At 40.1% G+C, this 27,105-nt stretch overlaps 1 protein-coding gene across 1 annotated transcript in view; it reads left to right on the top strand.

The window, feature by feature from the left end:
* Nucleotides 1–21,192, top strand: part of LOC137294545 (lutropin-choriogonadotropic hormone receptor-like) — a 103,494-nt gene extending 82,302 nt beyond the window's left edge. The window contains exons 3-9 of the mRNA XM_067825583.1: nucleotides 4,605–4,679; nucleotides 5,264–5,338; nucleotides 8,502–8,591; nucleotides 13,314–13,382; nucleotides 16,296–16,364; nucleotides 16,842–16,916; nucleotides 18,772–21,192. Coding sequence (XP_067681684.1) covers nucleotides 4,605–4,679; nucleotides 5,264–5,338; nucleotides 8,502–8,591; nucleotides 13,314–13,382; nucleotides 16,296–16,364; nucleotides 16,842–16,916; nucleotides 18,772–21,079 — 2,761 coding nt within the window. The 3' untranslated portion in view covers nucleotides 21,080–21,192. The remainder of the gene's footprint in view (nucleotides 1–4,604; nucleotides 4,680–5,263; nucleotides 5,339–8,501; nucleotides 8,592–13,313; nucleotides 13,383–16,295; nucleotides 16,365–16,841; nucleotides 16,917–18,771) is intronic.
* Nucleotides 21,193–27,105: the final 5,913 nt, after the last annotated feature.

Raw genomic sequence — 27,105 nt, forward strand, 5'->3', positions numbered from 1 at the left:
TGCATTCTTAAAGTAAATACTTCTAAGAATGCATTGTATTGCAGTCCTATTTTGCTCAGTAACTGTCAGCGTAATAACGCTGAAAGTATGTGAGTGTGTTTCAATTTCATAATTCACTTCCATGAAGTCTATCTGTGGTTACATATGAATAAATATTAATATTCACCCTGACAGATTGAATAATGACATTTTATTAGTGTGTGCCTGGCATTAATAAAATCCAATATGTCCTCGTTTATTAAGGTCAGTCCAAACGTGCGTAGACAATGCTCTCACATTTGTCGTCTTAACATCCAGCAGCAATTATTAATGTTAATAATTTTCCTTTAGATAATTCTTATTAATGTCTTGATGTTCAGGCATTATGTCAGTTAATTTCCAACTGTTTGATAACCACTGGTTGCTAGCTGTTAACAGTCGTCATCAATGGTATAAATAAGTCCATAGCAGCTGGAATTTCCCCAGGCTTTTAATAGTTTTGTTTATTTATTTTTTTGCACACGACCTTTGAGAGAAGACAGAAAGTTTCAAAATGTCGCTCGCATCTTGTCCAGTTCCCAAACTATATTTGTTTGTCCGCCTAGTTGATGATGCTAAAGTTATATTAACTATAGGGATCCTTTTGTGGAATGATGGTGATACGATTGGATTCAATATGTATTATGCAAAAATTCAAACAGATTCAATAGTTATGAACTTCTTTGATATAAGTGAAAGTTCACAGGAAACGAACCTTTCATATTGACGTTTTTGATATTTTGGCTTCACGTAGAGTAATATGGTAAATGAATTCTTGAATTCAAAATGTAAACACTTGAGTCGTCGTAACGATCATTCCGACCTCTACGACTCGTGAACAAGTCGCAATCGAGCATTCCGACCTCTACGACTCGTGAACAAGTCGCAATCGAGCATTCCGACCTCTACGACTCGTGAACAAGTCGCAATCGACCATTCCGACGTCTACGACTCGTGACCAAGTCGCAATCGACCATTCCGACGTCTACGACTCGTGACCAAGTCGCAATCGAGCATTCCGACCTCTACGACTCGTGAACAAGTCGCAATCGAGCATTCCGACCTCTACGACTCGTGAACAAGTCGCAATCGAGCATTCCGACCTCTACGACTCGTGACCAAGTCGCAATCGAGCATTCCGACCTCTACGACTCGTGAACAAGTCGCAATCGAGCATTCCGACCTCTACGACTCGTGAACAAGTCGCAATCGAGCATTCCGACCTCTACGACTCGTGACCAAGTCGCAATCGAGCATTCCGACCTCTACGACTCGTGAACAAGTCGCAATCGACCATTCCGACGTCTACGACTCGTGACCAAGTCGCAATCGACCATTCCGACGTCTACAACGCGTGAACAAGTCGCAATCGAGCATTCCGACCTCTACGACTCGTGACCAAGTCGCAATCGACCATTCCGACGTCTACAACGCGTGAACAAGTCGCAATCGACCCATTATACCTGGTCACTCTTATGTAGAAGAACATGACTTTGTCATTGAATACTACTATACACGCTATAATATCGAACGTGCAGCTACTTCATCTCATCTCGTCATATTGGGAAGAGCCAGACTGGAAGAATGAATGGTGATATTTCGTAACATCCGAGCTTCGACACGGTTTTCTATATGTCACGCACTGATATAAATTGTAGCAGAGAATATTAAAAAAATAAAGATGTAATTTTTGACACTTCAGACAAACAGCATCGAAGGAAGCAAATTGTTCAGATACTAGCGTATTCTGTTCGTGACCAAATGCTTAGACCAAACTGTAATAACAATGGCCAAAAAACGTGCAACTATCTGACAGTGATTTCACAAGATCAGGTTACCCTAATGGTTGATATGATATGAATCAGTATCTTATGATGAGTTACTTTAGAAAAAGAAAATGACCCCTGACATTTAATCTAAGGTTAAATATTTCGAAATCTCCCTTGTAAACTGCTGCTTTAAGATATTTTGAAAAAGGAGAGAATTAACTACAGCAATGTTATACCAGACTACCTTATTCTCCTGTCACGTTTGAAGGTTATAATTATCGCTAATGGTTGTTTTTAATTATTTAGATATGCCAGGTCGCCATGCAACGTAATGTAAGTTGTCTGAGCCAGGACAGTTTAAATTAGCTCTCCACTCATCAGAAAGATTCTCTGTCTGAAGCAAGGTGACAGTTCGGCAGAAGTAATATCTTCATCAGCGTCTCTGGCTAAAATTAGATCCATTACTTTCAGTAGCGTTCGTAATGTTATGTATGGTATGTTGTCAGCTTTGCAGTTTCCCCACACCGAGCACAGCAAACATAGCAAAGTTTGTCTTATTGACATCATAGAAATATTGCCCAATAGCAAGAGAAAACAAACTAATTGAAATGTGCCCAGGAACTGTGTAAGACATTCAAGATACAATAAACTGTGTTTATATCGAACAACTTTATAACTGACAGTTGTAACGAACTGTTGGTAACAGCCACGTGCTGTATATCTTAGTCGAAAAGCGTGTAAGGAACAACTGTTATAGCAAAATACAATCAATTGGAGTTCGTTATAAGCGTTGGTTAATGTAACATGACCCCAGTCTCAACCCTACTGACTAATACAACTCTGATATTCTGACCACAACAATATCGCATTCTCCAATATTCCGCATGCAATCCCTGTGTCATGTTCACAACGCAATCCCCAGGCCATGTCCACAGCGCAAGCCCTGTGTCATGTTCACAACGTAATCCCCAGGTCATGTCCACAGCGCAAGCCCTGTGTCATGTCCACAACGCAATCTCCAGGTTATGTCCACAGCACAAGCCCTGTGTGATGTTCACAACGCAATCTCCAGGTTATGTCCACAATGCGATGCCACGTCATATCCACCACATATTCCTCAAGTCATGTCCACAACGCAATCCCCAGGTCATGTCCACAGCACAAGCCCTGTGTCATGTCCACAACGCAATCCCCAGGTCATGTCCACAGCGCAAGCCCTGTGTCATGTTCACAACGCAATCTCCAGGTTATGTCCACAATGCAATGCCACGTCATATCCACCACATATTCCTCAAGTCATGTGCACAACGCTGTCCTCGGATCTTCACAGACTGACCAAGCTACAGTCCTTTAACCTACAGTGTCCCGTCTAAGGTCGGACCACATATATTCTTCTGTGCTCAGTTAGAAACTCTCAGCGCCATGAGTGAATACACAGAATACACACTTCATTCCAGAAGAACCAAACTACGATCCTTTATATTTCCAGAAGACAACCTAAACAGTAACATCTTTGAGAGGCAATGATGAAGGAGAACGAAGTTCTTTGGATAGTCAGCTTCTATTGCAATGAGTGCGACCTTTCGGTGTAGATTTTAACTCCGTTATCAAGCAAGTGATGACTTACAACTGCAATCCCAACCAATGACATGCAGGAGACGATGCAAAATAGACACAGTTATCAGTAACCAAAAAAACACACTTCACATTCCTTTAAACGAAATATGTTTAAGGTCCCCCATTGACAAAGTATAGTGCATCAAAGGGAGAATGTTCATTAATAGTCTGTTAGACATACCGACACCAAGCATTTATAACCTGAATCCACCGTGGATGCAATAACGCTGTATTGTTCTTTGACAACAACCAACCGAATGTCACTTTTGGAAAGTCTTAGCGTGAAGAATGTCATCATAACTGCATGCTACTTTTTCTAGTATCCAGAAAAACAATTACGAGCCGCATTCATCTACATTGTATATGTATTTTAACATTACTGAGTGTTATGTTGCTTCAATACTGCTTACTATACGGACAATGAATTAAGTATTGTTTTGCACTGTTTAATGTCATAGGTTTTGTTTTTAATATCTTGAAGCAGTGTATGAAAGTGCGTCTGCCCAACGGCCCCCTGATTGCTCGTTACGTGGCGGGTTTACAACTTTATTTTCTAGCCGGCCTTGTGCGCCAATGCATTTTTCAATGGCATATATTTGACTATGTCATTGACTACTGGAAATGTTTCGAAAATAATTTACAAACGTGTTAACTAGATGATGTCTGTATAGTTCATGATCAATCAAACGGCAACTTCCACAGATCAACCTGCCCAATTATCTAACACTAGAAGTGACTGCTCTTGAAAATGCTTTCGGCCAATGAATAATGTCGTTCATTTCTGCTGTTCTGATTCAGATGGCACTAAATAAATCAACAGTGACCACCAAATTATAGTTTTATTAAATATGCTTTTGCGCATGTTTTAGTTTACCCCACTTCAAGCAATTCATTAATGACATTATTTAAACACCATACCTCACATTCCTATTTTTAATACATGTTAACAGGTAACGTTTTAACAGTTTTCAGCCCTGTGAACTTCCTTGTCTTTTTTTTAAGGAGTTTCATACACTGCTTGAAGTCACACATACTCTCGCTTTTAAACATTTTTGGAACTTCACTGAATGTTAGGATATAACACTGTTCAAATGTTAGGATCTAACACTGTTCAATATAATAGGTTTTTTAAAATAATAAGGTTATTAAATAGGTTTTTAATATCTTGAAATCAAACTTACTTACGCTTTTTATTTGCAGACATATACGGAACTTCACTGAGCTGGAAACGATTACACCTGGAGCTTTCAAAGGAATGCCGGAACTGAGAATATTGTGAGTACATGCCTTTTATGAGCATAATCACTTGTAACGAGTGAGTGAGCTGTTCACCAGAAATGAGCTTCACACACATGTACCCATGTGAGGATTCGAACGAACGCTTTAACCACAAGGCTACCCCACCACCCCGAAACACTTGTAATCAATCCATATACAGATCCAATTTTGAAAACAGCAGCGTAAAATTTACCCTGCCCTATCACACAGATTTTCGATGACTGAAAATATTGCACAAGGATCGAGGCATGGATTTGGAACAGTTCTAATTTAGGTTTGTAACATAATAAGAATGGTTTGCTCATCATTCTATAAGTTGGTGCGTGAATATTGAAGCATACAACTTTATGAATGATTTCTTGTTTATTGCAAAGTGCGACGTTTCAGTGTAGATTCTTACAGATTGATAACTGTGTAAAAATCTTCACCGAAACCTTGCCTTACTTTATAAACAAGAATCTGTCCTCCATAATGTTGTATTCTTAAATAAAAAGCTGGTCTCCATAAAGTTGTATTTTTAAATATTCTATTTATGTTTCACCAACCACACTTAAAACTTGACATATGTTTGCATATTTTAGGTGGATAATCGACTGTGAAAAATTACACAGAATCAACAAAGGCGTTCTCGGGGCGTTCAAAGAATTAAACACTCTGTGAGTATAAACTTTCGCGATTATTTGCATTTTCCACCATATTTACACGTGGATTACATTTTAAAATGACAAAATTTACGCACTTTCAGTTTGCTCAGGTAAACACTTTACTTGGATTTGCGTGTGGTTGTGACGGATGAAAGCAATGGGACAGGTTAAGCTCACCTTACATAAAAGTTGTCTCATGCTTCCAGAATATCACTTGAATCTTGAATATCTATATAATTCAAGCTATATTTCGAACCTATATTTCGTATGCCGTAATCATTACACGCGTTGGAATATACTCACGCCAAGAGAGTAATAAAAATAATATAAAAAACATAAAATAATAAATCGACTTCTTCAAGTTGTATCTCGTCGTTCAGGACAAAACTGCCGAATTCAAATAGTCTTCGACAGTATACAATGAACATTTTTTACAACAATATTTTACCCGTGAAAGTCCGGGTAAGAATGGAGCTTCAGTTTACCCATGCTTGTCGTAAAAGGGACTAACGAAATCGGGTGGTCAGGCTCGCGCACTTGTTTGGTCCTTGGTTCCTATCTGGGCAGATCGATGCCCATGCTGTTAATCACTGTATAGTCTGGTCGATTATGTACAGATCGCCGCCATAGAGGATGGAATATTGCTGAGTGCGGCGTAAAACTAAACTCACCCAGCGCAACAATATATTCTACGTGCCATTGCGACATGCTCTTTTGCTGATCACCGAATCAAGTAAGCATGTAACACAACAGCTGATGTTGCTAAAGCAGTCTCGACAGAATGATGTGGCAACAGCTTATCCAATGCATTGCTTTCAAACTAGTCATCACATTTTGAATTGAAACCACCAATCGGTCACACCTACGTGGGTTGTCAGTCAAGACATGACGAAGTCAATTGTCGTGTGGGCCACAGTTATGTTGTCTCTCTAACACCAACTTATAACGAAGGAGGCAGAGCTTCGTCAGTGTGTTCCAGGTGATGTAAGGTTTGCCATCAGTCATATTAGGCTTATATGTGGGAATTTAGCAGTTGCAGAAATCATACCATCAAGTAGCAATTCTGAAACGTCTGCTTTCCCGTCAGAACGGGAATCTCAGTGTACGTTACAAGAAATTGGTCTGTGAATATTGTTTATTAAATAATTTATTAAGTAATGGCGTATTTACTGCGATGGTATACCCAACCAGGTAGCCAAGATTGTTTGTTGTGGCTTAAAACGCATGTTTTAAACTGTTGTACCCAGCCTACAGTATGGTAACCATTGCTACTATCCTTAAGTACGCATGGCATCGATCATGTTTCCCCTATATGTACCGTAATTCGTGTAATCAAATTAACGTGATGTTTAAAGGTGGATATTACCAAATATAGATCCGGGTTAGAAGTCATCTTCTGCACCCTTATCGTAAGAGGCGACTACCGGGTTCGGGTGGTCAGGCCTGCTAACTTGGTTGACACATATCATCGTATCCCAGTTTGGTAGTTGATGCTGTTGATCACCGGATTGTCTTGTTCAGACTCGAGTATTTACAAACCGCCGCCATACAGCTGTTACACAACAACCAAACAAACGCAAGTGACAACAGTCACGTGATATTTTCACATTGTAGTTCACCTGTTCTCACGAAATGTACACCATCTACGTGTCTCCACATTAAGACAACGTTCTTTTCACCTGTTCATTTCATGTTAATATTAAGCGACAGGTTTCCAGACAGAAATTGTTAATAATCTTTCATTCATGTGTGTCTCAGGATACAATGTTACTCAAAACCATCAAAATGTGCATGTGTCAGATGACAGCATAAGAGTTTGAGTGAATATTTCAAGCTAAATGGTCATCTGGTGTGAACAAAACAGATTACATTTTCGACATAAGGATAAGATGGTGTCCCTTTCGTCCATACCCAAACCATATCTTCATATGGTTTAAGGTTATTTTTAGAATTTATGTTTAATATGATGTCTCTGAAAAAGTGTAATCTTTCAGCCGATTTCTCACCATGATACTTCACGGGTTTAAAGTAGTGGGGATTCTTAAAGGATGCAATGTACGGCACCACCATATATCCAGTGTTACCATAGGAGGTTTAAAATGAATGGACCTATTCAGTAGTAATATTTAATTTAAGGAGATGCTCACATTTTATACTTAAAACGTTTGATGGGTGCTGAAGGACGCCTGGGTAATCTACGTTAACATATTTGCAAAGGAGCGTTATATCTTTCTCGGATTGCACACACTAGTTACGTACGGTCCACTGGTTCCTGAAATGATCTTAGCGCCGTCATCCATTCACCAGCACATAGCAGGACGGACATTTTGTTCGGTGGCGTGATTGAAATGTGCACGACAGAACAGTGATTGTCTTACCTGAGTAAAACTTTACGCACACAACCAGGATCTAACAGTGTTAACGTTATGGCATGGATTCTTTGAAACATTACATAAGTATTCACTTTCATTTAGCATATTATTGTTGATATTCTGTATCAGACTAAGAGGTAGCGTCATTACAGTTTGGATCTTCGTGTTCTCCTTGACATCTGACGTTTGATAGTTTAGTTTAAATCATATGAACAATAAATGATAAATAATAAAAAGACTTATCATTTAAAGAAAAGAACTTTTCATTTGCAATTATAAGTCAGTACACTGAGAATAGGTGATTTACGGTACACTTGTTGTGGATGAATCTTCCTCGTTTGTCACAGTAGACTGTGGACTGTATCACATGTCGACTTTTACCATGTTGTGGACTAGATGAGGTAGTTTATTCACTTACCCTCAAATACCGATCTCCTCTGTCATTGGAGTTTTTTTTCGGCGCTGGCAGTTTTATGTGATAGATCATAAAAATCTCTTTGAAGAATCGACTTTCGGAGATTAACTACAGCAATTTCTCCTCGAAGTTCGTCCGTCCTTAAAATAAGAAGTTATTTAATCTATTTACGTTACATTAAGCACTGTGATGATACATCAGGATTTTCATTTGTGGTTAACGGTTCCTATTCTCGTGATGAAAACTAGAAAAAAACCAAAATAACTACCGTTGCCTTTGAACGATTCGTATGTATTGCTCTTCTCACTCTCTCTGGAGTACATGTGGCAGCTCTGTTTCTTGCAGGTGTATCCATTCATGCTGTAAGAAACGTCTTTTTATATTTCAGTAAAATAATGAAAAGCGGTTTGCAGGAAGTTCCTGACTTTTCCAGATTCAACACAAGTTCCAAAGATTCCAACGGAACGATGTATGAAATGTAAGTATGACTAACCGTAGCACATGGCGACGGGATTCTGCTCGAATCTGAACTTTGAAAACTGAATCTGAAAACCGCCCTCTTGGACCGTCCTAACAACACCGTCAAAGTAGGCTCCCCAACCAATATTACGTGTTTAACGTGTAGGAAACCATATGACATCCGAAAGCATTACACATTCTTTAGTGTTAAACATTCAAGAGCAACAATGGCCGAATGTTGAGAGCCTCACGATGAAAGTTCTAAAACGTACATAGTTCTTTTTTTACAAAGCAATAAACATGTCATCCTTGTATTCTGAAGACATATAGTGTCTAGCTGGTATAAATATCGGGGATAATGTTGCCTGGCACAGTTTGGTTATAGAGGATGCCAGTAAGTAGGATTATTTAGAGGACCAATAATTACTTTACGTCCAGTCCAGTCAGTGATCATTACGTTTGTTATATATCTGATGTAAGTGTCTGGCTTCAGAGACATCAAAGACGCGTGACATATTGGGCAAATGAAGTTTTCTATCATTTTCGCTGTTTCCGATGTTTATAGCCCGTTCGTGCCAATTATATCCTGGTTTCGGATAAAGCAAAGTAAATGCGCCTGTCAAAGCTCGTGGAATCTGTGACTTATGCATTATACTGCTATGGTAAACCAGTGATGCCAATCTCATTCACGTTATTTCGGGACCATTTGTAATCATGTGTCTTAATGTACCCAAATTTGATCTCAAGAAGCACCGTTTACATGTACAGGTGATATTAAATCAAAAGTGAAAACCTACCATCTACTCCACAAATCGGTAAGAATTACCGTGCCAACTCCTTATTCATAGTGACATCGGTATCAGCAATTTCGAACGACAGTGGGGGAAAAGTGATTTTCAATCACGCGTCGAAGAAACGTTACAAAGAAAGCACACGGACTTCAGGACATGACACAGTTGTGTTCAAGTAATTTCTGTGAGGGATCGAATATGGTTAACACCGTTACCGGCCAGTAAATTATCAAATGAGCAAAGGTCCCACGTGGTTGGAGTACAATGATACATAATCAGCAACTCCCAAGGTCTGAGCACCTGGTCCATATAAGTGGCCTCGATCCATATAAATCACAGGCTGCTTTGCATTAATACAGCCCTCAGTCCCCACGGAGTACTTCTTTTAAAGCTGACTGCTTTGTCAAGTGATGGGTGAAAAGGAAAAACGTTCTCCATCAGTCCCTTCACACATACGTCATATGCTGACACATCTGATCTTTTTTTAGAAATACTGTTAGACAACTGCTGACTCACAAATCGATTTGTATCCAATCCAGTCCAGATGAGATATGTCGAAGTAGAAAGTATGGGTAGAAAGACGTGTGTTTTTTATGAATATATACTGCCAAGATGTGTACCCGAGACGTGTGATCGTATTGAAATCAAAGAGATGAGTAAATCAGGATTTGTAATTGTAGGCTTGGATAGAACATGTGCACTAATTTAGTTCGATAAATAATCTCTTCTTGCACAATGAGAAATTTGGGGTATGTGACAGAGACAACAATTACTTGAAGAAATCGAATGGTCTATTTTTACTGATATAAATAGCAGACATTTTCTACCTGTCATGAGAGTAGTGGTTCTAGGACACAAAATCAAACCCATGTTTTGCTGTACAGAGTTGTGCGATTCAGGTCGAGAACAATAATCTCAGTATCATTTAAGTAGCAACTAAGTAGCAAACTGCCATAACTTAGCTCACCAGAAAAGACTATGGTTCCTCTTCCCGTTACGGTCCATTTTTCGAGTGAAAGGATGATCCGTGAACACGGAGGATGTCATGCATACCATAGAACGCTCTCCTTTCCTTTAAACATTAAACGTCAACGCCCGAGTATAATCAGTCTCGATTATCCACGGACACAGATTCCACTTGGCTGTGTAGGCATAATAACATTTAAAATCAGTGATGAATCATTGAAAGTCAAGCCAAGTCTTTCAGGAGCTTCCATTTGGGATATGAAACACCATATGAGAAACAGAGGATACTAAACGACCTTCCGTGTAATACCATTTTTATTAAACGAGTTAATGATTTTGTATCAAACGAGCGAAAGCGAGTTTGATACTAAATCTTTAACGAGTTTACTGAAAATGGTATTTCACGGAAGCGAGTTTTGTATTCTGTTTATTACTCGCCAACATAAATTGACAGAAACTGCGGCGAAATTGCCTACAGTGTGAGGACTCTCAGCTTTCAAGTCAAGCAATGTCTAGTAAAATCGCGACATCAACATTAGCATTGTGATGTCACAGCATTGAACCATTTGACGTCATACGTCAAGCGGTATTACACTAGTGTAATATTGAAGTGAAAATATTACAGTGCAGTATCTTCAGCGGGCGAGTAATAATGTCTTGGAACTGCCTCAAACGCCTGTGTAGAAATCTTTGAATTCACTTTTACTGACACTGGAGATTGACAATACCATGACAGTGGAATAATACAGATGGCCCACCTCCGATGAGCACGCTTCGTAATCATTTGGTCATTATGTACGTCGGTGTGCTATAGGCTCAGAGATACGTTTCTCATAATGGTAGATTCGAGAGAGTCTAGTTTATTCCCCATAACGTACTTAAATCGGAGGTGACTGAAAATGATTAACGATATCTTTTATATATATGTTCACCGATCTAAATGTCGTCGAGTGTGCTCATAAAAGACCTTTATGGGCCCTGTTTAACAGTCAGTATTTTTTAAATGAAAATCTGCGGTAAATTGCACAAAGGTAATGACAGCCTATGACTTGTTTCGCAAAGTATCACTCCCAGACTTGAGTTCGTATGCGTTGTGCGTATTAATTTAGAAACAGGAAGTTATCACTTCTCAGTTATCCCGGCGAAGTAATTACAAATTACCCCACAAAAGCTTGGCTGGGGAAAATAATCCTCATGTAATCCCATTCTATTATTTATGTCTGTGTCCATTGTGAACACATTTACCAGGATATACGACAGGATATACCGTACTTTACTCGTGGAACGATAACAGTTCATATATCCCGTTCAGATCAAGGCTTTGTGCTATCAAAAACTTACAATTCAAACGACGCTAATGTATTATTTCTGATTGTCATACAGATTTGTTTCTCTTTTGAATGAACGTCTTAGGTGGCACATATGTGCCATAAAGTAGCTAAAACAGTTTGATACGTGACACTTTAAAATATGTTGTTTTTTCCGAAATGGTTTGACATTAGCATCTTGCTATTTTTACTGGTTATATCAGTATTGATTCCCTGCCAATATTATCGCATGAGTACGCTCATTACTTATTGTTTTGAACATAAGCAGTCTGTATAACCCACTAGAGGCTTTAGTGCAAGATGCAAGTGTTGGCGGAGTTGAGTGAGTGAGTGAGTGAGTGAGTGAGTGAGTGAGTGAGTGAGTGAATATTTAACCTCACATCGGCAGCCATCTCGTGACGATAAGAATTTAAACAACACTGATGAAAGCATTTTGAAGAGTCGACCCTGTCGCCTGTCCAGTAAATTACTGGAGTATCTCAGATATGAATATAAAACTAGCATTTAAAGGTAAAATGTGTGAATTAAAGAAGACAATACAATATACTAGTAGGTCGCCAATTACTGTAGGTAGATCACTATACTGGGGACGGAGTTCATTGAACACGCGACACCTCTTGCCCCCGTACTGCTTTTCATCGAAACACAAAACAGCATCCCAGTATCAACTATTTCAGCCTCGGATGAAGTGTACATTTAATATATGATGACGCCGACTATTTGTTGCTCTATTTGTTTTACTATTCCCCAATGTTACACGAAAACTTGACTTGTTGGTATCTAACCACGTATATAATCACGAAACTACAATTAGGTCACCATTGGAAAAGGATACACACATCTTATCACGTGCTAATGCACGTCTACTTGAGGGGTGGCTTCGATGCTGACGTCCGTCTCCATTAAAAGAAACGTAAAAGTTAAACTTGAGTGGGTAGTTATGATTATTATGGTGGAGCAGCCTAGAGGTCAGAGCGATGGCTCGTCCCGAGTTATGCCAAGGTTCGACCCCCCATTTGTGCACCTTTGATATTGTTGGAATGTTGCTAAAAGTGATTGCTCTCCTGATTGTGGTATTCGATATGGAAACTTTTCATTCCCAAAGTAAACTGCAGTCCATTAAAGAGTCACATGTTCTTATATATCGTAATTCAATTTTTCAATTCTGAATATACCATGAGTATGTGTTGTTTCGGACTCCGTATTCAACAGTAGTTTACCTGTACGACGCGGTCAGTAAACAATCGAGTTAGGAGTCGATTGTTGAGACCATGACGTACTACGATAGAGCATGTTTTTGTTCGGAACATGGTGCCAGTTCTGCCTCACCGCTAGCATCCGGTATAAACGTAGACAACTGTTCACCTGAAAAAGACCAGGACCCCTCTTCACTAAGCTGTTCTAGCGCTGCGACTTTTGTCCATGTTACAGCATAGGAGGTACGACAGTCGCCGCGCTAAGATAGCTTTGTGAAACGGGGCCCAGAAACTTATGGCACAATATCCTTTTGGACGTGGACGATATCTCATATGTAGTTGGAGGAATCACGATGGAGCAGTTGAAAAGGTTACCATTAATGATGGGTGGTCTCTCTGACAGACATGTTTGTTGTAAAGACATATAGGTCTAGTGATAATATATCTTGTTCTCTTTCAGAGATCTATCAACCAACAGAATAAAGTCAATACCAACACGCAGCTTTTCCAAAGTGAAGTCTTACGTTCTGTAAGTCTGTTTATCTTATCTGTGGCAGTGATATATGTCTGAACAAGTCTGGTCTCCAAGCTACATGGCAACATGTTATAAATCTGTTATACGCTTAACCTCAGTTCCCTACTTCACACAGCCACGGGGATGCCACGGGCAATCCATCTGGGGGACTGTGCGGGCCAGACACCTATGAGCGTGGGTTCGAATCCCGGTTCACCCTTGTTGTGTTACCACCACACCGTACGTTGCACAAAGAGAGAAGAGACTGAAATCTGCATCACCTTGCTCATTAAGGTGGGACGTCGTGATAGAACTGAAATACTGTTCGTAGAGGCGTTAAACTCACCTCACTCACGCACTCCCTGCTTAATGTCCTACATCTACCCGATCGTACTCACAACATATATCTAAATCTTAAAACGGTTCATGATTCCAACTTTTCAACTGTAAAAATATTTTTTGTTCCATTTTAGACCATATCTAATGACTTTCCATCGATTTAAAACTGTTATCGCTGCCGGCCTTGCTTTTCGATATCAAGACATAGTGTGCATCCACGTACATGAATGTCCATATTATCAAAACGGAACGTTATCAAAGTGTTCCTAAGTCACTCTGTATTCACAAAGCCCCCTGTTCAGTACTGCATGTTTGAAACCTGTTGTCGGATTCGAAAACAAATTGCCCACGGTTGTTTTTCCAGGTATTTCCGCACCATGCTCTTTGCTTTCGTCAAACTAGCAAAAGTCCAAATACCGTTCCCGCATTATGTTAACGCGCAATGAAAAACCGGGCATTGTATTAAACGCGGTTTTAAAAGATGTCATTTTATTTCTTGGTGACGTTGTTGTGTGCAAAGAAATGAACACTAAATTATCTTGTTTGAATTTAGGATAAAGCACGGAACAAGTAAAGTATCGATGTTCAACACTACAAATGTTTCATCCAATCAGCTGTTGACCCAGCCGAGTATTACTTCGACAAGCAATATGAATGCTAATAACACATTGGTCAACTTCGGTCTCCAGGCGCCGAAACGTAATCAGAAAAAGACAACCTCATGCCTAACGTGTGTCATCAACGGCAAACTCATGATAATTACATACAAAGTCTCAATGTCATCAGCGGACGGTCGTCCTTCGAATCCCATATACCAACGTCATTTGAACCAATCAATTTGCGACACACACACACAATCGTTCCAACAATTCATTTGAACTCAGATGCAGTCTGACATGATGACTTTGACTTATGACGTCATATGTTCACAAATATTTGTTAGAAATTAATTTAGTCCCGATTAACCGACACGATAGTTCCAATTTGCATCACTTCTTACAGTCACGTGAGGATGTGTAAGGACAAGCTTTATGGTTTAACGGTTTAGCAACACTTTTATTCAGATTATGCAATGTTTCGATACAGATTCTTGTAGCGTTGTCAAGCTGGCACAGGTAACTTGGAGAACGGGGTAATATATAATGCAGTACCTACTTAGCTAAACCAACATTAATTGGGATATACAATGACGATGTCGGGACAAGAGGTATGTAGAAGGCAGTATACGTCGGTAACAAGGGATTACCTGTAGAAGTGTGTGTGTGTGTTTGTGTGTGTTGGTTGGTTGGTGAGTTCGTCGTATGTAGAGGGGATGACGTAACCTTGATCTCTATTAATCAGACCGGTGTCGTTTTATTTGAACGGCTTCGGTTAATTTTCGTTTGGTGATATCAAGTTGGTTGGCTGCCAGTATTGTGTACTCTGTCCCGTTGATTCGATGATTGGGGTTGTTCTGTACATGTTAAGAGATAGTTGAGTTCTTGTCCGTTTTGTTTGTAGACGCCTGGTGTTCCTTGACCTTGGCGTTGATTGATCTTGATGTTTCACCGATATATGATCGTCCACAGTTGCAGTCAAGTTTGTAAACCACACCCTTAGGGGCAGCAGGTTGTTCAGAGAGCGGGGAGTCGAGAACGTGGTGTCTATATCCGCTTGTTGCTGGAGAAGCCTACTGGTCTGGTGTGAGGTCTTGCCAGCGTAGGGGATGGATATTTTGATGGGTGCTGGTTCAGGCCTAGGATGCTTGTTTGATGGTTTGAGGGTTGATACGATGGTCCTGTTGACTAATTAAGGTGGGTGATCATTAAGGTTTATGAACGCCTCTTTAAGATAATGTAGTTCTTCTTGAAGATTCGTAGAACAGATTTTTTTTGCTCTTCTGGTGAGCGTAGACATGATGCCAGTCTTCACATGTGGTGGATGGTTGGATTGGTAGTGCACATACTGGTTGGTGTGTGTCGGCTTGCGGTAAACTGTGGTCTGGGGTGTGTTGGCAGGGGTGCGGGACACACGGACATCCAGGAAGGGCATTCTGTTGTACGATCCATTGCATATCCCAGTTAATGTCTTTGTTGTTTTAGTTAACACTGTATATATTATATTACCCCGCTTTCCAGCTTACTCATACCATCGATACAAGAATCTTTATCGAAACGTCGCTTCATCTGAATAAAGAAGTTATTAATCCATAAAGCTTGTCCTGATACTACTCCCCAACTTCTAAATAATGCCACACAAAAACGTTTTCACGTGAGTATGGTTTTTCGCCGCTTTTAGCAATATTCCAGCAATATCATGGCGAGGTAATGGGCCAGAAATGGGCTTCACACATTTTACTCATACGGGGAATCGAACCGGGGTCTTCGGCGTGACCAGTCGACGCCTTAACCACGAGGCTACCTTACCGTCCCATGTAGTCACGACACCAGGTGTCTGAAAAGGGACTAACTCATGCAATGTAAGACTATCTATACTTACATCACAGCTGCCTGTAGCACTATCGGCAAACATACATGTTCGTACACAAGTTGTCGTCACTAGTACATGATCATATTTAGCATATTAATACCAAGTCTTCATTCTTTTCAGTCGACTTGAAAACAACGAGCTTGAAAAAGTCGAAGATAATGCTTTTTCTGGAGCTCAGATAGCAAAACTGTAAGTCAAATATAAGGGATGGGGGTGGATGGGGGTGGAGGAGGGTGTAAGTTAATATTTGTACATAATGAGTGAATGAAAATTGCAACGTCACACCGGCAATATTTCAGCCATATGGTGACGAGAACAAAGTTAGTATATATTGTAAATACCTGCCACGATGGACAGTAAAACATTATCAACGCATCACATAATTCAATTCTGAAAGTAACCATTTCCAATTTTAAATGCAACTCGATATGACATATGTTAACATTAAAAAACGGGCTATGGACCATCAACAACCAAAGCCAAGCCCCCTTACTGGGGTTCATGGGGACTTACAGTACTTCGTACAGAGAGTCATACTTGTACAGGATTCGTACAGAGAGTCATACTGCACCACTGTCACTATACCATGTGTGTGTGTTCCTAAGATGTTAATGTTAAATATCCACATGCCGTTATTTATTTTGTATTTTCCCTTATTGCCTCTAGGGAGTTTACAAACAATCCGCACTTGTCATTCCTTGGGGTGAGAGCTTTCGTGGGCATCAGAGACCTGGTTTCAGTGTAAGTATGTTCGATAATAATACAATATGCAAAAGCAAAAAATTCTCATTCCAGTTCTTATTAAATTAGTCAATGAGGTACCAATATTTAGAACTGAGCTAGTAAGTGAGTTAGGGTTTACGCCGCTTTTAGCAATATGCCACCAATATCACGGCGGTGGACACCAGAAATGGGCAAAACACATTGTACCCATGAGGGGAATCGAGCCCGGACCCGGGTACATCCCCTCGAACTAAGTGGGTGGATGCTATTATACCGCACAGCCATAAAAGACCCGAGCTGTAATTTTTGCTTGCATCGTCTTCAACGGCGTACACAGACAACGTACTAACAGAAAACATTATTCTCCAATGCAACTGCCGTTGTGTAATAGGTTGTTGAGTCATAGCAACTGACATGTGATATCATATTTTTATATTATCAAATCTAAACTATTCATTTCGGGGTGGTTTTTTTCACATATAGTGTGAATGTGTATCTGATAACATTTACTTCTGAGGTTTATCAAATGGTTCATGCAAGATGCTTAATCACACATCTTCGTCTCAAACACGGGAATGTAGTAGATTCGTTATTTAAAGGGCAAAGTGAAGTTAAATTTAAAATATACAAGACGTTTTCAGAGATTGACAATACCCAGTTCGCAAAGCTTTCATAAAAGAACAATTCAGTGATTGTTTTTTGTGTCTGGTGTAGATCATTTTCTTCACAAAATGTCAGAAGTGTTTGCCAATGGTAATTATTCACTTGAAACAAGGCTAAGAATGTAAGAATATTTATCATACTAAACGACAGTCACTCACGTGAAATGGCAATCGTTCTTCGTAGAACTAGCTTTTTTAAACACAAGAGATAAGAATAAAACTCGTTTGTTGAAAAAGAATCACAACTCATCATGGCTTGTACTGATTTGTTCTTTAAAAAATACAAGATGATGTGAAGCATGCGCCTTACAGTTCTGAGTTTCAAAATATGGTCATCTAACTGTTGTCTAATTGGAGCGTCAGCATGTTAACGACGGAATAATCAAGCGAATGTAGATTATTCCGATGTGTTTAGGTGTATAAATAATTATTCCTTGTTTTCAAAGGTGTACAAAGTAGATATGTGAAATAAAAGGACAATGTCTGACCTTCAAGGTACTTAAATGTGTTTGTTAAAATGTGTGAGTTTAGTTAAATCTCATTAGAATCTCTTCACGAGACCTTAGACATATGACAGAAGACATCAGACATCTTCTTTCATTGGATCAATCAACGCGTCGCAGAGCAAACAAATGAGTCACGGGGTGTATTCTGTAATTACGCAAACACTAATGGGCGATCTTTTTGAATATATCTTCCCTTCACTAATCCGCTAGGTACGCTGATCCAGACGGTCAACCTTAAACTGACCGGAAGCGAGAAGTTGGACCGTCGCTTATATCATTTCAAAAAGAGAGTTATCGCCCATCGCAACAAAAAGATCGCCCATTGGTCAGCGGCTTGTATTTTCGGCTTGCATGGATGTTTTCGTTCTGTCTAGCGTCAGTGGGATAAACACTTGAAACGGAAGAGACTTTCCACACTCGGAAGTACTGTCGTTCAATTTCGGCTCTCAATCAGACCTTCAAGAATTTTGTTTTATGCACGTTTTAGAAGCAAAGTCGATATTCGGTCGGTCAAAGTTTACGATAAGCGGTATTTCCTCTGAAATAAGACATTTACATGAAATTGCATTTTGGTATTTGCATGAAATTAGTGTAACATAATCCTCCCCAAAACACAAGGTAATGTTACAAACATCTGTATCTGACAGTTGAAAATATAATAACTGTGACAAAGTTGCCATCTGTTTCTCCAACTTATATTTACAGGAACCTTTCAAAAACGAGTATTACCAACCTGCCGACTGAGGGGTTAGAGAACATCGAGGAGATCAACGTGGAGGACACGCCCACACTGAAGGCGTTTCCTCCAGTGCTTACATTTTCCAGTATGAAGGTTGCCAGACTGTATTACGCCCATCATTGCTGTGCCTTCCAGCACCCAGAGAAGCAGGACCCGGAGCTGTGGAGGAGAGTAAAGGAATTTCAAGAGAAACTTAAGAAGGAGTGTTCCATGACTCCTTCATCGACACCAGCATGGCCACCCAGTTCCTCTTCCCAGATCCCACACGAAGCCGGAGCAGCTGTGAGGAGCAAAAGATTCGCAACGAGTGATGGCTTTTGGGGAAGTATCGAGGACATCAGTGACGACATACCGGATGATTCCGGTTTTGGGTCATTTAGGTTGCCGGAAGGGTCAACGGCGGCGTCAAGAACTACGAAGAAAACCATGCCTATCAAAATAGGATATTATGTTAATGTGACTCTCCCAGAAAATGAAACTATTCTCAAAGAGGTCCAGTGTGGGAATGTGTCCATCAATTACAGGAAGGTTTTATGTACTCCCCAGCCTAATGCCCTGAACCCGTGTGAAGATGTCATGGGGTATGAATGGTTGCGTGTGTTTGTATGGTTTGTTCTCTTAGCAACGCTGTGCGGGAATGTCATCGTGATAATTGTAATAATTACGGGCAGGAGTAAGATGACCGTCCCGAAGTTCCTCATGTGTAACTTATCATTTGCTGACTTCATCATGGGTCTCTACCTGCTCCTCCTTGCCTCGATAGACGCCCACTCCTTGGGGGAGTACTTCAATCACGCAGTGTACTGGCAGAACGACGGAGGGTGTCAGGTGGCAGGATTTCTCACGGTGTTTTCAAGCGAGTTGTCGGTGTTCGTTCTTATGGTGATCACTATGGAGAGATGGTACGCCATCAGCTATGCCATCCATCTCACGAAGAGACTACGATTAAGACAGGCATCCTGCCTGATGGTATGCGGGTGGATGTACGCTGTCATAATGGCATCCCTACCTCTTATAGGCGTCAGCAGCTATGGCACCGTCAGCATTTGCCTCCCAATGCAGGTGGACGGAGTTCTGGACAAGAGCTACATCTTCTCCATCCTGCTTCTCAATGGAACGGCCTTTATTGTTATTTGTGGGTGTTACGTCAGCATGTACTTCAAGGTCAAAGACAGTGACTCTGCAGCACGAAGCAATGACGCTACAATTGCCAAGAGGATGTCCTTGCTTGTGTTTACAAATTTCGCTTGCTGGGCACCAATAGCCTTCTTTGGATTAACTGCGGGGGCGGGGTTTCCTCTGATTGACATTACCAATTCAAAAATATTACTCGTGTTCTTTTACCCTCTCAATTCTTGTGCTAATCCGTTCTTGTATGTAATTCTAACCAAACAGTTCAGAAAAGATGTGTTCATCCTGTTGGCCAGGTACGGCATGTGTACTGAACGTGCCAACAGATACAAAGGTACTTATATGAGCAGATCTATGTCTCAGTCGAAGAACAACGGTCTTGTCCTTCATAACGTCCAACATCCATCCAGCATGTCAATGTTGTCTCATCTAACACAGAGTCACAAAGGATCGAAGATGTCTCTAAACGGAAGTACGCCCAAAGCCACGCCTCAGAGTACTCCGGTTACAACGCCTGTGATTACGCCCAAGGTGTCACCTATCTCGTCGGGTGGTATGAGTCCCAATAATTACAGTTCTCCAGTGTTACTTTCACCTGGAGATAAAACTAAAGAGAGGAAGCTCAGCACCGTTCCCGAGACAACTCAAATTCTTGACGATTTTGAAGTTCAGGATTTCAACATGGACGTCCCAGAGGTGTACACTGAATTCGTGGATGATGATCAAGGCGAGAAGCGTGTCAGAAGCGCAAGTGAATATGTAATTCTTTACCCGGCCAATCAACGCGACGCCAGACGTCGCAGTGGTAGAATGTCATATGACAAACAGTCAAGTCTGGACACAAATTTGAGTAGTAATACAGAGACATCATTCCTGAGTGATTCGTCTTACGCCCGACAAGATAGTTCCGATGGAGAAGCTATCAAATTGTATTGTAGTGAGAAACGACCATCAAGTTTAGAAGATAAGAATAAATTAATTTGGCAAAAAGTCGAAGCTGACCAGAACTCCCTCTACAATAGACAAAACTCTGAAAACTGTCGGCGGAGCAATAAGCTAGAACATAGTCCCCACGTTGAAGAGGATGAATACGTGAGTGATGAGGATCAGACAGAAGCTGACCTAAGACAGTCATTGTTGTGATCGGTCTCCCGCCCTTCACTGAGCAGCTTGGGTGTTAGATGTCGTAGAAGTCGTTTTACGTCACACTCAGTAACGGCATAGTAAATGCTCTAGTCAAGTGATGTCGAGTTCAGATTTATGTTACAGTTATGTCTTTGGACAGATACCAAAGAGAAATCTAATTGTCCTTAACTTCAAATGTGGTAAAGTGATGACTATGTCGAGAGGTTCCGTTCACAAACTACTTATAAAACACACCTCATGAAAGTATATTTCATTTTGTGAGGAAGCATTACAATTCTTACCTTCTGGTAGTGTTCGACCATATCCAGTTTTAGAGTAGTGTTCTGAACTCCAGTACCTCTACATGGATGTCAAAGCTTTCTATCAGTAATACATTAAATAAATACATATATGTACCGTGTGAAAATAATACCATTCTTCTTTAATTGTGAATATGATAAAACAGCTCAATTCTCCAGATTTAATCTCCATTTGAAAATAATTTCTCGTTATTTTAAGCATGGTGGTTCCCAAATCATATTGCTCTGGGAAGAAAGACAGTCTTCTTTAAACATCCACTTCTTCAGCGGTGAAAATGCGATTCCACGTTTATACCAAGGATCCCGAATTCTATGCTTCTTCGTAGTAGTACAATCACTTAAAATGTACAGAACAGTATGTCACCCCATTTTGTTTCCCTAATATAGATACCTCGATAATAATTACTTTTTGGAAAAATACATGGACGCTGTAGGTTTTAATATATCAATTTCTACAATTCCAGAAAGTCATAAGCGTTCTGCAGTGTATGCTTTTTCTAGCCGTCTTCGAAATGAATTGTCAGCGCTTGCAGCATTTTGATATTTGATAAACATTTCATTTGTAGCACTGAAGCTACCGAACGACATGCAGCAACATGGAGTTAGCGGGGAATATTCTTACGGGCGTATCTTGTATGACATACGAGATCCATTTTAACCTCCTAAGTTTACTGCGATGGATCCCCGCGAGAGAAGCACTGTCGTCTTGTAGCAAAGATTAATTAACGTTGGACATCATTGAGTGTACTTCGTACGCAATGTCAATATTGGTGTGCCTGAATCCCGATGAACTTGGATTTATCACGAACCACTGATGGCAAGAGGCCATATCGTACAATTTAACGTCCATTATCGGCAAAAACTACATGGCCATGTCGACAAGACAAAAACTGACATTCTCAAAAACACTGCACGGTCCTTGGTTCATTTCACGTTACTTTTTATGAAGTTAACATTTGGCTCTTTTTAATTCCTTGATTGCCTTATTTTTTCCAAAACCATATGGCGTTTTGTCGATATATAAATAGGTTGCAAAAACGTGATCTCTTAAAGTATGTAAATGGTCGCTAAGGTAGCTTATTCAATTAAAAAGTATAGCTTGGGGCCGTCTAGTTTAATTTTAGCTGTTAGACCTGAACGTTGTTTAGCAGTTTCTGCTTTACACACACACACACACACACACACACACACACACACACACACACACACACACACACACACACACACACACAGGCACACACACACACACGTGTGTGTGTTAAAGACCGGCGGCCCAGTTTACCAAGTACGCGGGGTAATGCTGACAACACAACGATATTACCTTAATACAGTGTCATAAAACCTATGTCTTAGATATGTGGCATAAAAAGTGTAGAAAGTTAAGTTCGTGTCTAAATGAGTCACCTCGCTATACCTTTCTGGGGATGAATCTTAATCTGAGCAACAGTTGATAGCTGGCTCTGTTCGTTTTTGTGGGCACGATGTATCAGATTACACACGTGGCCGAGTTACCTTGGAACTCTGACCCGGTTACCTTAATGGCAATTTATTCCAGACGCCACAACAGACGTCGGCGAGTCCCATGAAGTGTATTTTTTCTGTACATCCAGGACTTGACATTACATGGCTTTGTTCTACCCTGGGAGTTCAGCAAAAGACTGTTCAGGTGTCTACTCTCCTGGAGGTGACACGTCAAAAATAACGTAAATACACTGAACAGCAAAAGAAACGCAATTTTCGAAAAAGTCGAAATCTCATACATGTAAGCATTCATGTTTATGTCATTTATTTTAAAACTTGACAGAAAGCCAGATTTGCGTTTCCTTTGCTGTTCAGTATACTTTGAGTCAAGATAAGCATCATGGTATTGTATTTAGAGCTGTTAAGATGTTTTATTGACATATGGGGTGAGTTAAAACCGTGGGTTCAGTACATTGAACTACAAATAATCAAATACGTTTTGTAACTGACAGCTGTTGGCAATGACATAGTTCACTGCCATGGTTATTCCCAGACCGAAGTTATTTATTAGCTTATTGTATGTTCATGCATTCGTACAGTGTTGCATTCCCATGTCACCATCCATCCGTGACATTGGTATTTGGGTATTTGTTTAATTGTTATCATTGTTAGTGAGTGTAAAGCCCTTTACATTGTGATGCTCAATTATGGACTCGAAAGGGTAAGTGAGCGTCTGTAGTTTTATGCCGCTCTCATCAACATCGCGGGGGTGGGGGGGCATACCGGAAATGGTCTTCACACATTATTTGTGGTGAGCGAACCCGGGCATTTGGCGTAATGAACAAATGCTCTAACTAGTGGGGTATCACCACGCCTTTTTGGGACTAAAAATTCACATTTCTGTGATAATATCTAATGATGTTTTGTGGGTTTCATGTTCTGTAGTTTCATCATAGTGTTGGTTCGACATTCCGTTTTACAAATGCATCGTGCTGATATAGTGTGTGCGTCACTACTATGACTATGAAGTAGAAACGACTGCTGTAGTTGCTTAGCTGTTTAAGGTTTGAGATGGGAGGTGCAGCATCTGTCTTGAAGTATTCATCGTAGAATAATGTTTTATTTGTTCAATACGTTATTCAAACCTAAAATGATAAATGGTAGAACCCGCTTCCTTCAACCCATGAAAAGAAAGACTTTGTCAAATTAAGGTTGCTGTCATATCTTGTAATTGAGTGATTATTTGCTCACTCTTTATATTTCACATTACTACTACATAGTGCGATGACGTCATTATTGTACAGTTGTTGGTCATTATAGTAGCGTTTTCAGTATGAATTGGTACTTGATAACACTGGTATTACAGTAAAATAGAGTAAGGTTTTATTAATCACGTGAATAAAGAATGGCGTGATAGATTTGATGTTTGAACGCAGACACGTCAATGAAGTCAGTTAAAACTCATTTTCATGTGGTTCAAAAGGCGATACGTTTCACCTTGCAGCACTGCATCGTCAAGATTGTGTTTTTCTTAATGTGATTCTCTCCTTATTGCAATGCCTACGTCTGTACCACATACAGATATACAAATCTGTATCGCAGCAGTAACAATAGTCTGGTGAGACAACGAGACATCTTTTTCAGCCATTAAATGAGATCGATACATCATCGAAAGCCAGTTATATTAGACAGGCAAAATCAAGCGTAAGATATGGGTATCCGAAACGGCGGGATGGGAAACCGATCAATGTTCGCTACGTTGTAAGTTGTTCAGAACCCTTTAAAACTTTAATAATTGTTAGTGTTGCTCAGATACAGGACGTTATCACAATTGTAATGTGTATGGAAGACGTTAACAGTTGTGGGAGGAATACTGAAGGACACGCTTTGCAAAGGGTTGTGCTCTTAAAGAACACCATTGCCGGTTGTTAAACCAGGTCGGCGGTCATATGGATAACTCTAGTTTCTGATCCACCTCGGTCACAAGGACACGCCCGATGCTGGTTTGCCCCTAAACGCTCTTAATCAGGATAAGGGGTAATATACAGTGTGACTGTTTATTTATTTATTTATTTATTTATTTATTTATAAAATAATTAATAGAACTTTCGATCCATTCTTGGAATTTCAAAGAAAATTGCAAGGATAATTGAAACTTTACATGACAGATAGTGACAATAGACCTTCGTGGTTTTGCAAGGACCATTGATCATCATGCCACAAGAACTGGCCTGCTTTGTGGTCTTCCTCAAGAGACTATTTTGCCTAAGGTGATATACATTTACATAGGCCAGTTGATTTGTTGGTTTGTTATTACAGTGTAGAAAAATGGGACATTGTCTAGAGATTCAACTTGAGCAATATTCAAATTACATGACGGCAGTCTGTAAATAATCGAGTCTTGATCAAACATTAACATCACGAACATTTATCCACGGAACATACACCAGTGAAGTCATCTGTCACAAACACTGATCTCTAGACACCTTTTACATTTATAAATATGTATTGCAGAAGGCCTATTCCAACATGACCTTCTTGTGTCAAGTTATATGTAACAACATTGCTGCATTTGGATTGGTTATTTCGTACGACATAAGAAATAAGTATTGCATCTCGATATAATTGCATTGTGTCTTGCTGTAGAATGATTGGTTTGGGCTCTATCCAAACAAAATGGAGCCATCATGTTTTCTCCATCTCAAGATGTTTTAGTGTTGGTACGGAAATTGTAGAATATAATATTCGTTTATTTGTTCTGATGATGTGTTCGATAACACAAATAGTCAAACAGCACAGATTATCGACTCGGTCGGTGGAGGTAAATACTAGATATATAAGAAGAAAAGACTCACTGAATCTGGTTGTCAGCGCCGAATTTCAGAAACCAGAGTCCATACATTAGAAAAAGTGATTCTAGTTGATCTTAGGAAATTCTTAAGTTGAGCAACAGTCAATGACACTATTTTTTCAATGCTAACGTTATTTCACTCTGAATATAAATGTTCAATTTTGATAATTGCATGAGGACAGAATCGAACGAATTCGGATGAATCAGACCGGAATGATACCATCCATTCATGGGATGCCAACTGCGCACCTAATGTGATAATAATTTAACAGAATCACGATGTGACCAACTGTAAGAAATTCAATATTCAGCTAAGTTCAACTACAGCAGTCAATACGTAAAATTCTCTGGTGTCCTAGTGACCATTTATACCATGGCCTTATAGGAGATAAAACCTGAGTGACGTATAATGCGAATATCATATGATCATGTGTATGATGTTGCAGGTATGTCTGTATATATTTCATAAAGGACGAGTGGGTGAATTGGCTTTTACGCCGCTTGCAGCAATATTCCTGCAATATCACGGCGGGGGCACCAGACATGGGCTTCACACATTGTACCAATGTGAGGAATCAAACCCGGCCCTTCGGTGTGACGAGCCAGCTCTTTACGTCTTGGCTACCCCACCGCCCGACAAGAGAGACAAATGCATATAAGTCACTACTGTGATTTATTACAGTACAAAGAAAGGCTTTCACAACTGGAACTGGTCAAAACAGTGCGGGAAGATTTAAAAACTTGAACCAAGAAAAGTAAGCTTGAATGTTTCGCCTGTCGTCTTTAATGGCATATTTTAATCCATTGATGTTACCTTTTCCGGATTACTTAGGTTCATGCTCTAGATGTCACGTTCAGCTACACTGTATTTGAATCTCTGAATAAAGTATATATTTTATTCCGAGGCGTCCTTATCACATTCCGAACACCGGGCCTTGTTGTCTTGGCAGTTCAGGACTATTCCAGCGGGTGAAGATCTGAGTAAGAATTGGTCTTCAGAAACCCATGCATGTCGTATGCGGTGACTAACGGGATCGAGTGATTATGCTCGCGGACTTGGCTGACGCATTATCATATCCCAAATCCGTATTACCCAGAGGTAGAATTGATCTTCAACAACCAATGCTTGTCGTAAGAGGCGACGAACGGGATCGGGTGGTCAGGTTCGCTGACTTGACTGACATGTCATTGTATCCCGATTGCGTGGATAGATGCTCCTGTTCGTGATCACTGGATTGTCCTAGGACTGAATTATTTACAGATCGCCGCCACATATACTGAGCATGGCGTAAAACTGAACTCGCTCTCACAAATGTTTTAACCGTATCATTTGGCCTGCATGAATAAATGTGCCTAGAGCTGACAACCCAGTGATTAAAATACTCAGTATCACACACGATTTTACCGACCAC

Source organism: Haliotis asinina, chromosome 8, assembly GCF_037392515.1.
Source record: "Haliotis asinina isolate JCU_RB_2024 chromosome 8, JCU_Hal_asi_v2, whole genome shotgun sequence".
Taxonomy (NCBI): Eukaryota; Metazoa; Mollusca; class Gastropoda; order Lepetellida; family Haliotidae; genus Haliotis; species Haliotis asinina.